The following is a 13,576-nucleotide window of genomic DNA, read 5'->3' as shown; positions in this document are numbered from 1 at the left end:
AAAGGTCCTCTCTAAAACTACCACTACTGATAACCACAACCTATCCTCGGAAAACGTCATCAGTAAGTTAGCATGGGGGCCTGGCACCCGAGGACCCCTTCCGATCAGCTGTGTAGAGGAAGTATTGTGTAGTATAAGCACCATGACCTCTTCATTGTTAACAGTACCCACTATCCTGTTCATAGCAGTTGAGTTATGGAATGACAGCATCGTCCCATCATTTTTATGACACAAGGCTGTAATTACATTGCACAGCCACTGTACCCCTTCAAACAGCTGAACAGTAGGGTCTAAGAGACCCCACCCATCTGTCGCTGTACTCAATCGTACTCAAAATATTAAAGCAAGTCTATCATTGGCTTTTGTTATTTTTAACTAAACATATCTTTGCATAGCCTTTTATTTATTGATCGGTGGTCATGGTCATTGTACAATCACAATAGTCCCTCCACACAGTTTATCAGCAGGGGTCCCCAGGTGTCAGGCCCCCATGATATCTTACTGATGACGTTTTCTGAGGACAGGTTGTCAAAAAAATGAGTTGAATATTCTGATTTAAAAACACTAATGTGTTACATAGAAAGAAAAAAACCTGAGCCTTAAATGGGGTTCTCATAAACATAAGCATCTTTAAATTTATAGATAAATAAAAGTTAAATATTTTTGTAAATATAAGTAATTAAAGGGTATGGAGAGTTTTTCTGTAACCATCTCAGTGGTGAGAGTCATTTGTCTTCATCAGTTGCCAATGGATATGATTATGAATGTAGGAACTTTGTACGGGTTGGTACTTGTCATAAACTCAAACAAGATTTCCTTCTTGGGAGCCTTCACACGGAGTTTACGCTCCACTCATTCTGAACGTAAACTTGTTCAGAGTGAGCGGCGTAAAAAACAGATCCCATTGACTTTAATGGGTGCCAGCATATACGTGCTACCCATTGAAATCAATGGGAGGCTTTTTTACCTATTGCTTTCAATCTGATACGTGCGTATCACATTGAAAGCAATAGGTAAAAAAGCCTCCTATTGATTTCAATGGGGAGCGCGCGTATGCCGGCACCCATTCAAGTCAATGGGATCTGTTTTTTATGCCGCTCACTCTGAACAAGTTTTACGTTCAGAATGAGCGAGCGTAAACTCTGTGTGCAGGCTCCCTTATAGACAGGTTATCAGACAGGAACGAAACATGCAAGAGAAGATAACCTGGCTACAATAAGGAAATCAAGGCTGGGTTTCTAACAAGTCCCAGACCATAGAAGATTCCTGCATTCATTGACAATCTCTTAAGACTATCACCAAAAAGATAGTTAATGATCATATGATATAGAGGAATGATTTATAAATTACAGGGCATTGTGGGAGCAAAAAACTCCAAACCATAGAAGAAAGGTCTGCTAGAGAATGTCTGCTGCGGTCATCCTGCAGTGGACTCAAATGTGGCAAAAACCAGATCTATGTGGTTGGTTCTTGCTGTGGCTTGCAGCTGAGATTCCTGGGTGACTCAGCTTTCAACCTCAATTGCATGGGATGCAAACCACGGACGAACATGCACTAAGGCAAAAAAGCGCTGTAGGAAACACCACGGCAGCACTGAATTGTGTTTTTTTCCACAGCGCTTTTCACAGAAGGTGGACAGAGTTTTCTTTGAGGGCTTTCCATTATACCTATAGGGTAACGATCGGTGTTTCCGTAGGTATAATTGATATGCTTCGATTTCAACTGCAGTCTTTTAAAAAATCCCATTCACTTTACCGCTACTGTACAGCAGTGGGTTAGTCACCTACAATTCCCCTATAGCTAACCTACTGCAAACTCACCCCATGTGTCTTGGCCTTAAAGTAATGGACATTAGAAACCACCCATTGAGGTATGTTCAATCAACTCTACAGAACTCCTACATTGTTCTAAAACTATCTGACACCAAAAGAAAAAACTGCTTTAAATGAGAATCTGATTTAAAATCCTAGAGACATTTTTGGGAGCCAGAGACATATATACATCACATCCAAATAAGGGGCAGTGAGTAAGATAAGGACACAATGTATTCAACGGAAATGAAAACTGGAATGACTTCAGGCAAAAAAGTGGAGGCACAGGTAAGATCCAATACAAAGAGAATAATAAAGGAATAAAAAGAAAGGAGAAAGAGTAGAGATTGCAGAAGTAGCACATTCCAGTAGAAAACACCCTATCAAGAAAACAATTACATCTATAATTCATGTTTTATTTATAGTTGTTCCTGTTCTAGAGGTTGCATATAAGATTTTATTTACTCGTACTTAGTTCTTAAATTGCTTCGTTCTCTAAGTACAATCGATATGCAATCTCCATTCTTTCCAGACACCTAACCATGAATAAAGGAATAACATTTTCAATTTATTGAAACTGCAGCAACATTTCCACTGTCAGTTTCCTTGTGCACCACTAGAGGGAGTGAACTCTGGAAACATTACACCATGCCGGAATCTAGAATGCACATTACATATAGTATACACATCTATTGTGTGAGTACTGTGATTTACTTACTAAAAAAGACTGATTATATATACAGTATATATATATATATATATATATATATATATATATATATATATATATATATATATATATATTTATTTCAAATACTACATAATAGGAGGGTCTTGCTCCAAGAAAGCCATTTAGTTAAAATTAGAGATGAGCGAGTAGTATTCGATCGAGTAGGTATTCAATGAAATACTGCGGTATTCAAAATATTCATACTTTATCAAATACTACTAGCTATTCGCAGTAAATATTCGATTCAGAGCCAGTGTTGATTGGCCGAATGCTATACAGTGTATAGCATTCAGCCAATCAACGCTGGTTCTGCAGCAGGCTTGTCCTTGCTAGTCGGGAGATCTGGCAGCTTGCGGTTACGACGGAGCTGACTTTTTATCAGCGCAACTGCAAATGCTGTGCAGTTAAAGCGCATGGACCCCATAGACTATAATGGGGTCCGTGCGCTTTAACTGCACAGCGCTCCTTCTAAACACTCTCCTCCTGCCATTCGTGGACTTGGTGACTCTCCTTTAGTCGAATAGTGATTTCCCCTACAACGAGCATTTTTTCCCATAGACTATAGTGGGATTCGATATTCAATCGAGTAGTCGAATATTGAGGCTCTACTCGAAACAAATCTCGAATATTTCACTGTTCACTCATCTCTAGAAAAAACTACTTTGTCCCTGGACCATACTGTTGCCTAAATGAATCAGGTTTCATGATGTTATAATATCATATTCACTTGCCAAGCAGCCGCTTGCCATCTATAAAATGTCTGGAAAATGGGGAACACTGGAGATTAATAGATATTTCAGTGCATTGTGCTTAAAAGGGCTCTATCATTGGGAAAACTCATTTTTAGCTAAGCACATACTTGCATAGCCTTTAGAAAGGCTGTTTCACGTGTACATTTTGTATGTAAATTGCCTCAGTAGTCTTTGAATAAGTCCGTTTTTATTCATATGCTAATTAGCCTTCTCCGTGCACCCTCTCTGCTATTCTCTATGTGTATAAGAGCAGAGAGGGTGCTGTGCTGATGTCTCATCACTGCTTTACATACACATAGAGCAGACTGTGATCAGACACTTCCAGGTGCATGGAGAAGCTAATTAGCATATGAATAAAAACAGGCTCATTCAAAAACCTCTGAGGCAATTTACATACAAGAGGTATGTGTGGAATAGACTTTCTAAAGGCTATGCAAGGATGTGCTTAGCTAAAAATGACTTTCCCCAATGATAGAGCCACTTTAACACTAGCTGTCTTCACACTTGTGAACATTTAATTACCAAACTACGCTTCTTTTGTGCATTCAAGTGCACTATAGTGAGTGCAGAGATGAGCAGGCATTACAGCACCATTTATATAAAGTTTATCACCTATAATGCTATCAGAGTGAGCTGTGTATACAAAGCTGGGTAAGCAGAGTAATGGTGCTGTATAAAGTATCACAGAGCAGCGGGTATTGTCTTCAATGTCCAGACACGTAGGTGGTAAACTTCTTATAGAACACAAGTCAATATAGAAAAGATATTCAGAAAAAAGAAAGGTCATAAAAAGAAGGCCTTGAATCTGTACTGCAATAGAAGTGCTAATGGCCATCCTCGCCCACGGCTGGCGAATTAATACATCCATATGAATCATAACACAAGCCTTCTTTATCCGTATCATTGTGCTTTCTAATTCATCCCCTAACATGTTCACTATGTGGTTGTTCTCTTGTTAACAATACTATTTGTCCATGGCCTAAGAGAAAAACATTTCCCCTCGCTAACAAAGTGAGACATCACTTAAAATATTTAAAAAGTTTTGTGCACATCTTTAAGATCTTCAACCAATTCTACAATGAAATGTTCTCTCCCTTTATGATGTAACAGCAATAACACCAAATTACTAGAGAATAAAGGCAGATATGATTCACTTCTTTTTATCAATATTTCCATGGATACTTTTCTAGTTCGATTATATTCTGAAACAAAAAATGCTAGATACTCTTTTACTGTAACGAATGAATAGCCATGAGTGAAATCACTATCCGCCATTATGGCATATCTGGCATCTCCCATGAATATTGACAGATAGACTAAATCATGGCAAGAGCCATGGACTAAGTTTAATCCATGACGAGAGATCATATCTAGCTACATAGCACCAGATAAGCATGTATATATTTTCATTTGTTGCAGTGCAAAAAAGGACATGTAGTTGTAAAAGGACATAAAAGTTCTTTGATTGATATGGAAACATAAATTAATAAAAAGTACCAATATAGTTTAATTATGAAAGCAGCCCCAGTGTCAGGGCCAGTTCAGTGTCCCAATTTCTGTATTCATTGTGACAGTCCGTGAGATTCCCTTTCTGTATCTGGTTAACTAAGCCAACTCCATGCTCTATGTATCAGCCAGAATGGACAAGGGGGCTGGCTTAGTTATTGAACTGATCCACATTACCAGCCTCCTTCGCCACTTTAGCAATACAGTGAGGTTGCAGAGGTTCTCCAGCTCTGTTGGAGCGAAAGTGGAAGTAAAGCTTCCGAGGCTGCTGACTGATGCTAATAAAACTGTATAATGCTAAAGTCCTATGTAGCGAAACGTTGCAGAAAAAATGCAGCGGAAAAACATCTTGGTTTTTCCGCATTGTTGTTCATTGCGTTTTTGCATAGTTTTTCTCTGCAGATTTTCAGTCTTTATTAGATCTATACAGAAAATGCCTGCATTTCTGCAGATACAATTGAGGGCAGGTTCACACCAGCGTCCGATCTCCGTTTTGCAGTTTTCCATTTCCTGCACGAGAAACTGGGCAGGAGACTGAAACCGGTAGGCAGTTTTCAAACCCATTCATTTGAATGGGTTTGCAAAGTGTCCACCTGTGAGCGCCGGTGAGGGTTTTGTGCTCTCCGCAGTGAAACCAGTCATGCAAGACTTTGTGTCCGGTTAAAAAAAAAAAAAAAAAAAAGGTTTCGCCACAGAGAGCAGAAGACACTCACGGGCACTCATGGGCGAAGACTGAATGCCAGGTTGCCGTCTCCTGTCTGCAGAAGATGGAAACCTCAAAACGGAGATCGGGCGCTGGTGTGAACCTGCCCTGATGTTGCGATTTTCAAAAAGTGGGAGTTTTTAAAACCTAGCTTTTCCGCTGCAGCTTTTTTTTTTGCAATGTCTGGATTAGCCAGAATCCCATTCACTTGGCAGATACTATTTAGTGCAGAGTTTTTTCCCCATGGGGTTTCTGTTTAAGTTTTATTAAGTTGTATTTCCTTGACCACCAAAGAATTCATCCCCTTGTCCCCTGCCACCCCTTTAAACGTGTGCCAAGTTAATGTATGAAAATGCTGGTGAGATATAATTGGGAAAAAAAACTGGTACATCAATGAAATGGGAATAAGATGGAAACAAATGCTATATGAAGCAGATATGTGGATGATGGCAAAGGAGCACTACTGGAATAATAGCCTACAAACCATTTGTGAATAACAACTTTTAGTCAATAATAACCACTTAACATCCAGAATAATCTGTAAAATATAATAAAAAAGATGTAGTAGTAATTGTGGTATTAAAAAAGAACTTGGGTGTATTTACCTTTATCCCAGGAAGTCCAGGTAGCCCAGGCAGTCCTGGTTCACCCTAGAGAAGAATTATATTACAATACAGAAAAGTATTTTGTGGTTAGCTACTTGCAGATACAATAGAGCATTAGTGGGAGTCTCACTTGTAGATGTTACAAAAATCTGTGGAATAAATATTAACGGTTATCAACCTATGACCTGTGAGGCAACCTGCTACAGACCAAAATGTCAGTGAATGAGGCCGGAGTACTCCCAGGATAGTGAAATAACACTTTCTTGGATTCATGCAAATTTTCCCAAACAACTTGTCAAACAAGCCGCTGGTGTCATATCTGTCAAGGTGTTCAGGTTCTTGCACAAATCCCATTACTGAATAACTGGAGTATTTTTTAGGAATTCCCCACCACTGTCAGCACAATATGATTCACATATACACATACGATACACTGTAGTGTGTGTGGTTCCTCCATTAGATACAGCAAACCTTTGCAATATGGCATGTGATATGCCACACACCTATTTTTTCCCCAGATTCTCTAAGAAACATAATCTGTGTGCTTCTCTGTGAAAAATGATGGCACAGAGAGGCATAATATCGACCTGTAGAATTATATGGGTGCTGTATTCTGTATCCATGTAATGAAACCTACAAGGTTGCCATTAAAGCGGTTATCTATTTTCAGCAAATAAATGTTGTTTGTCTAATGTTAAAGTTATTCGGTTTTCCAATATGCCTTTTGTATCAAGTCAAGTCTTCTGTTTTCTAGATCTTTGCTTTTGTTACTTTTTTACTTCCATTGGAAATAAACCTGTGTGTTCATCACATGGCCATGAATAATAGCAAGCAGAGACCTAGAAAACAGTGAGGAATTGATACAGAAATAATATTGGAAAATTGCAGAACTTTTCACTATACAAACAATAACAATAATTTTTTGAAACTGGACAAGCCCTTTAAGGACCTCAATAATAAACTAGACTGGGCTGATCACCTGGAGGTGCTGCACAGAAAGGGCCACAGCAGACTCTACCTGCTCCGGAGGCTGAGGGCCTTCGGAGTCCAGGGGACACTTCTTAGGGCCTTTTTCAACTCTGTGGTTGCTTCTGCCTTCTTTTTCGATGTGACCGGCTGTGGGAGCAGTATATCATCCAGGGACAGAAATAGACTTGACAGGCTGATCAGAAGGGCCAGCTCTGTCCTGGGGAGCCCCCTGGACCCAGTACAGGTGGTGGGTGACAGGACACTGTCTGTGGTGACCTCCATGCGGTAGAACAAATCCCACTCCATGTATGAGACCTTGATGGCACTTAGCAGCACTGTAAGTGACTGTCTGCTCGACCCCAAGTGTGATCAAGGAGCGCTATCGCAGGTCCTTCCTTCCAACCGCGATCAGGCTGTATAATCTACATCAGACCAAGCGAAGATCACCCCGCACAGAAAACTAAATGATTATGATTATGAAGTCTTCCTTCTTTCTTCCTCTGTTCCATAGCTGCTATGGACTCCTAGAATATCTTCTCTTCTCAGCGTATGTGTGTCTACGTCCGTAATATATTACTGTGTATTATCCTGTATCTGTACTATTATGCTGCTGTAACATACCGTATTTTCCGGACTATAAGGCGCACATAAAATACTTCGATTTCCTCAGAAATCGAAAGTGCGCCTTATAGTTCGGTGCGCCTTATATAAGGCTTGAAGCGGCGGCACGCGAGGAGTTAAGCGGCGGCCGCCGGCAAAGTCTCCATGCCGCTTCCATACATTGCAATGGGAGCGAACTATTCAAATAGTATTCGTTCATCTCTAACTATTTGAATAGCGTGCTCTCATTGTAATGTATGGAAGCGGCATGCAGACTTTGCCGGCAGCCGCTGCTTAAAGGGATTCTACTAGAGATGAGCGAGTACTGTTCGGATTCTACCATTAAAAGAACTTCTTCCTCCTGACCACATCGGAATAGCCTTAAAAAGGCTATTCGTCTCTTACCTTTCCCATAGCCAGCGCCGCCTTCTCCCTGAGCTGTGTTCGCGCCTTCCGTGTCGTCTTCTTTGGGCCTCATGGATGACGCATGCGCAGTCGGCTCTGGCTGCGAGAGCCTGTTAGAGCCGACTGCGCATGCGTCATCCATGAGGCCCAAAGAAGACAGAGACGGAGCTGCGGAAGAAGGCGGCGCTGGCTATGGTAAAAAGGTAAGGAGACTATTCTGACGTGATCAAGAAGGAAGAAGTTCTTTTAATGGTAGAATCCCTTTAACTCCTCGCGTGCCGAGCGCTTCCATTCATTTCAATGGAAGCGTGCCATTGAAATGAATAGAACCGGCTGGCACGCGGGGGATTAAGCGGCCGCCGGCAAAGTCTGCCGGCCGCCGCTTTCAATCACATATAAGACGCACCGGACAGCGCTGCGCCTTATAGTTCGGTGCGCCTTATAGTCCGGTGCGCCTTATATATGGACCTAGGCAAGACTATAAGGCGCTCATGGGCAATGCGCCTTATAGTCCGCAAAATACGGTACTGAAATTTCCCCACTGTGGGACTATTAATGGATTATCTTATCTTATCTTATACAACGTGGGGTCATGACCTTATATAGTGAGGGGGGTTTTTTTGCCATTGATAGCCTTCCGCAAGCTCCTCCTTCATTCGATTAGTCTAAATTGATGTAGAGTTTAAATAAAAAGTCTACTATCTAAAGATACTAAAATCGGTATTCCCATATCACATATGCTTGCCTTATCTACAGGATATGCATAACAGTTTTGATAGATCTGCATCCCATTTCTGGCATTCTTGCTACATCAAAAAACTCCATTACATGTCTGCGGTCACTGGAGATAGGCAGTGCTTGGATATTTTTGGAACTCCCTGTGCAAGAGTTGGGATCTACACATGTCCGGGATGACAATACCCCCTTTAGTAGCTACCAACATAGCAAACATCTGATGTAAATATAAACTATGGAATGTTATAAGTGTACTGAAGATTTTCTTTAAAGAGGACACGTCAACTCATCTACCATGTCTGTTTTAGTAAATAACTATACTGGAGCCTCTGAACTTCAATTTGTGCTGTTTATCCTACTGAAATTTTATGAATACATTGACAACTGGGTGTTTCCAGTTGTGGCAGTGATCCTACATACTGTGCCATTATCTAAGTGCTGACAGAGTTAGAGTCTATAAGGATATCTGTTTGACAGGGGGAATGGTAACACCCATTTGTCCATTTATTCATAAACTTATATAGGTATGAAAAAAGGAACAGCACAATGCTGCAAAGAAGAGATGCTACAAGTAGCGTATGTACTAAAGGTAACCTGCACAAAACCTTTGCGACAGAAAACCATAGACCATTATGGACTTGTGGTTTAGTGTCCCAAATAGAACCCTGGTTTCAATGCATATGCTCCGGCCTTCAGGGGCATATACAATGAATTTCTAGGGTATGTGCAATGAAGCTGACATGTACGTACTTCCACAGATTCATTTTAGAGTGGCAAAGACGCATGGAGCACCAGAGACGAGTCTGGCAAGTATAATGATTTTTATATTTAAATGTAGCCACAGATAATGTTATGCTAGTATTATTTGGGACACTAAGCAACTGGTTTATAAGGATCTGTGGGTGATTTAATCTCCTAAAAATTAGTGACAGTCCCTCTAAAGAAGTTAAGTCAGTAGAGCTGCAGGGACTATTTAGATAACCCACTTATCATAGTTATAAAACTTCAGAGCCTCAGTGTATGGGACTGCCATCCCCCATATAAAGGATAAACTGAATAACTCAGAAATTACCAACTTTATATTTCATTCTATTTTGTTAAGTTTCTGTATGATATTATATTAATACCCTTTATACCATGTAATATGGTATCGTTCCTGCACTGTCCTTAAAATCTAAAATTCAATAGAAAACGGTTGTTTAAAAACAATTTCAGTCTTGATTAGGGCTGAGCGATCAGGATCGGAAAAGATCGGATTCAGATCGGCGATCAAGTAAATTTCACAATCGTGATTGGAATTCCGACCCGATCTTTTCCAGCGGGATCAAGATCGGAGGTTATCTGAAGATTGGCTCAACCCTAAAAGTGAATTTTCCCATAGAGAAGCATTGACTAGGGTTGAGGATCGGGATCGGAAAAGATCGGATTCCAATCGGTGATTGAGCAAATTTCATGATCGAGATCGGGATCAAGATCGGCTGGAAAATGATCGGAAATCAGATTTTAAAATCGATCTTGAAATCTCAAGATCGGCTCAACCCTAGTCTTGATATGTTACAGCAGAAATTGCATTCATATTTGTCGCAGTCAGTGTAGGTGTTCCACAGAATACAGTACAACACCTCTCCACCTCCTCAGTGCAGTAAGAACCACATTTATCAGATTTCAAAATAATGGCTGCCAAAGAAATGCAGCGAGAATTTAATTTATACTCCATAATCTGAACCAATCCAAAAGAGTCTTTGGCTGGGTCCAGACATGACAGATTTGTGGTACAGATCCATGTTGTTTTACAGTACAATGCAAGGGGAAGGGTTTTACAAAAGTCCAACCATACACGTTGCAAAAAAGAAAACACATGCCAGATCCCTATTACATTGCAGATTTTCACCCTTCGCAATGCATTCGGTGAAATCCATGGCCAGTTCCACATCAGTATCAGCATGTAGCGCAAGCAGATTTGGATGTGGATTTGACAATGAGTTTTACCTAGTCCTGACCTTAAAGTGTTAAAATGCGTTAGCTGCCAGGAGATAAAGACCATGTCTAATGTTCCCCTTTATTATCAAGTACCTTTATCATATTTTTCTGTGCAGTGCTTAGTAGCAGTCTAAACATTTAAGCTTTTAGTCGCCCTATTTCTGCTTCACAAGCTTTCTCTGTTTCATTCTTACAACAAAGCTTTCTATGTCTTTTTCTTGCTATCCGCTGACGTTCACAATGCTTTAATTTCAGAAAATTACCTGAAGTGTGATTGCCACCTTCAAAGAACAGAGCAAACATAATTTTCACGTCTTAGCTACATGAAAGTAATCTGTGTACATTGCTACCAAAGAAATGTCAAGCAATATTGCTATTGGTTTTTTGGTTTCTTTTTTTTCACAAAATGAACTTTGTGTCATTTTGGCAAACCATGTAAACCTGTGAGATTCATTACAGGGGATATGTGTCTATGTAGCTTTTCAGATAGGTCATACTATTGTATTTGGTAGCAGATTGTGAAAGGCCCTGAGCACAAAATAAATGTGATGCAAGGCTTGTAGTTCAGTGTTTGCCACAAATTAAACTTAGTAAAACTGCCATAATATTTCCATAAGAAGGAGATAAAAACATACTTCCCTCAATATAAACAATGGTCCTGTGTTTGCATTGCATCTGGTGTACATTTTGGTGATGATATGTGTAAGGTTGTGCTATGGCTAATAGCACTAGCCAAGAAAAAGCCTACAAGCCTCAGATAATGGATATGTATAATATCATGGGGGACATGGGGGCTCAGTGGTTAGCACTGCATCACTGGAGTCCTGGGTTCAAATCCTGCCATGGTCAAAAAAACATCTGCAAGGAGTTTGTATGCTCTCCCTGTGTTTGCGTGGATTTTCTACCATAGTCCATAGACATACTAATAGGGGAAAATGTATATTGTGAGCTCTACTGTATATGGGGATCAATGTACATTTTAAAAAAATGGATACATACAATATCACAGTGCTGCAGAATACTTCTAAAGAACAGAATATAAACCTGACTCTGGCATTTCTGCAGAGCTGCAGATATATTGATCAATATGTAATTGATATGAATGGTTACTATTACTAGATTATTACCATTAGATATGTGCACTGGTGCATGTTAGGAACAATCAAACATCATACCCAGACAAAATGTATTGGCGCAAAAAGGTGTTAAAGAATAAAATGTGATCGTATTGCTTGTTTGGTTAAACATGCAGGGTTAACACTCTACTGCAGTCATAGGTTAGCAAGGAGCAAGAAGGCATAGAAATAAAGGCAGGCATGGCTGCATAAAAAGTGACAGTATGGGCATTGGATTGTCTAACACAGAATATTTTGTTCTACTACCCTAAACACTCCTATATAGTCCTATTGAGTTTTACCTTTTGCCCTGGACGACCTGATTCTCCAGGTTCACCCTGTAACAGAAGAAGAATAAAACTTAGTCAGCTAATAAACAATAATTACATATTTATAATGGGAAATTCCCACATGGTACTGGTAGACATCAATGTCCTGACCTTTATGCCAGCAGCAGATGATCCGGGGTCTCCCTAAAAAAATATAAAAGAACAAATAATTTTTATAACAAGATTTTGGAAAACTATCATCAGATGGTGACATTTAAAATAAAATATTTTTCTTCAGAGGAAACAAAGGATCAGGGATGTTGGAATCCTTACTGCCCCTTTCTCCTGGCAGCAGATGTTAGGAGACTGCGGGGCGCCCCCATACACATCAGATTTTCATTGTATTTATGGCCAGATTTAGACTACAGAATGCAAAAATGTCCTTCTGATAATCTTCCTAGAAATGTATGAATTAATTGAATCCTTTGTTAAAGGGTTGTGTTTCTACACACTGAGACAATACTATGTTGGACCATGTGGGGGTCACAGCCTATTGACAAGGGAATTGTTAACGCTGAGTTGAAAATGGTATCTCCTATGTTATTTAATAGGGAACACAAGCACTTATTAAAATGTATGACGCTGCCGTCACATGACTATTATATGGGTGATGTAGATCACTGTATGGCTCTGCTCAACCATGGGAGGTCTGAGTACTACATTTATAATATGGTGAAAAATACTGTGAAATAAGAGATGTTCACATATCTGCAGTCTTAGGAAGGCAGCAATGAACTCGAGACTATCTGTGTATGTAACTGTACAATGCTAAATTTAATAACTTCAATCATTTTGACATCTTCATAGATATTTTATGGTACTTCAGCACAAAGCAAAATTGGTGCAGTCCTACTTTTTTTTCTTACTTTTTTAACACTGGACTCTATAGGCAATGTTTGCCACTGTATGACACTGAAATCATCATTGTAAAAGTATGTCAGTAAATCATCCTGACATACACCTTCAACAGATAGTTGAAATGCAATGTGAAAAGAGTCTTCATTTCAAAACCAGCTGGTAAGGAAAATCACATTGAGACACCTTAAATGGGTTGTCTAGGATATATATTTTTTTTATTAGATTGAAGGAGATGAAAAAACAAATACTCACCTGTCCTATTGCTCTGGTCCTCACCTTGCGTGGTCAGTGGCCTCAATGAAGGACACACAATGTCACTACCTGTGATGTCCCAGGGTCCATAGGTCACTGCTTGGCCTCAGTGGTCACATTACTGCTAAAGCCAATCATTGGCCTCAATGGAAGGAGCACAGGATGTCACTGACAGAGTCTATCTTTGACTGAGACTCTGTCTTAATAATTACATAATGGAAGATAG

General features: G+C 39.9%; 1 protein-coding gene across 1 annotated transcript in view; it reads right to left on the bottom strand.

The window, feature by feature from the left end:
• Positions 1 to 13,576, bottom strand: part of COL25A1 (collagen type XXV alpha 1 chain) — a 305,016-nt gene that overhangs the window by 57,986 nt on the left and 233,454 nt on the right. The window contains exons 16-18 of the mRNA XM_075287294.1: positions 12,352 to 12,384; positions 12,214 to 12,249; positions 6,108 to 6,152 (exon numbers count right to left, since the gene is read on the bottom strand). Coding sequence (XP_075143395.1) covers positions 6,108 to 6,152; positions 12,214 to 12,249; positions 12,352 to 12,384 — 114 coding nt within the window. The remainder of the gene's footprint in view (positions 1 to 6,107; positions 6,153 to 12,213; positions 12,250 to 12,351; positions 12,385 to 13,576) is intronic.

The sequence above is a fragment of the Leptodactylus fuscus genome, chromosome 1, assembly GCF_031893055.1.
Source record: "Leptodactylus fuscus isolate aLepFus1 chromosome 1, aLepFus1.hap2, whole genome shotgun sequence".
In the NCBI taxonomy this organism is placed as follows: Eukaryota; Metazoa; Chordata; class Amphibia; order Anura; family Leptodactylidae; genus Leptodactylus; species Leptodactylus fuscus.
Note: the sequence above shows the minus strand (reverse complement) of the source record. Positions and strands in the feature narration are given on the sequence as shown.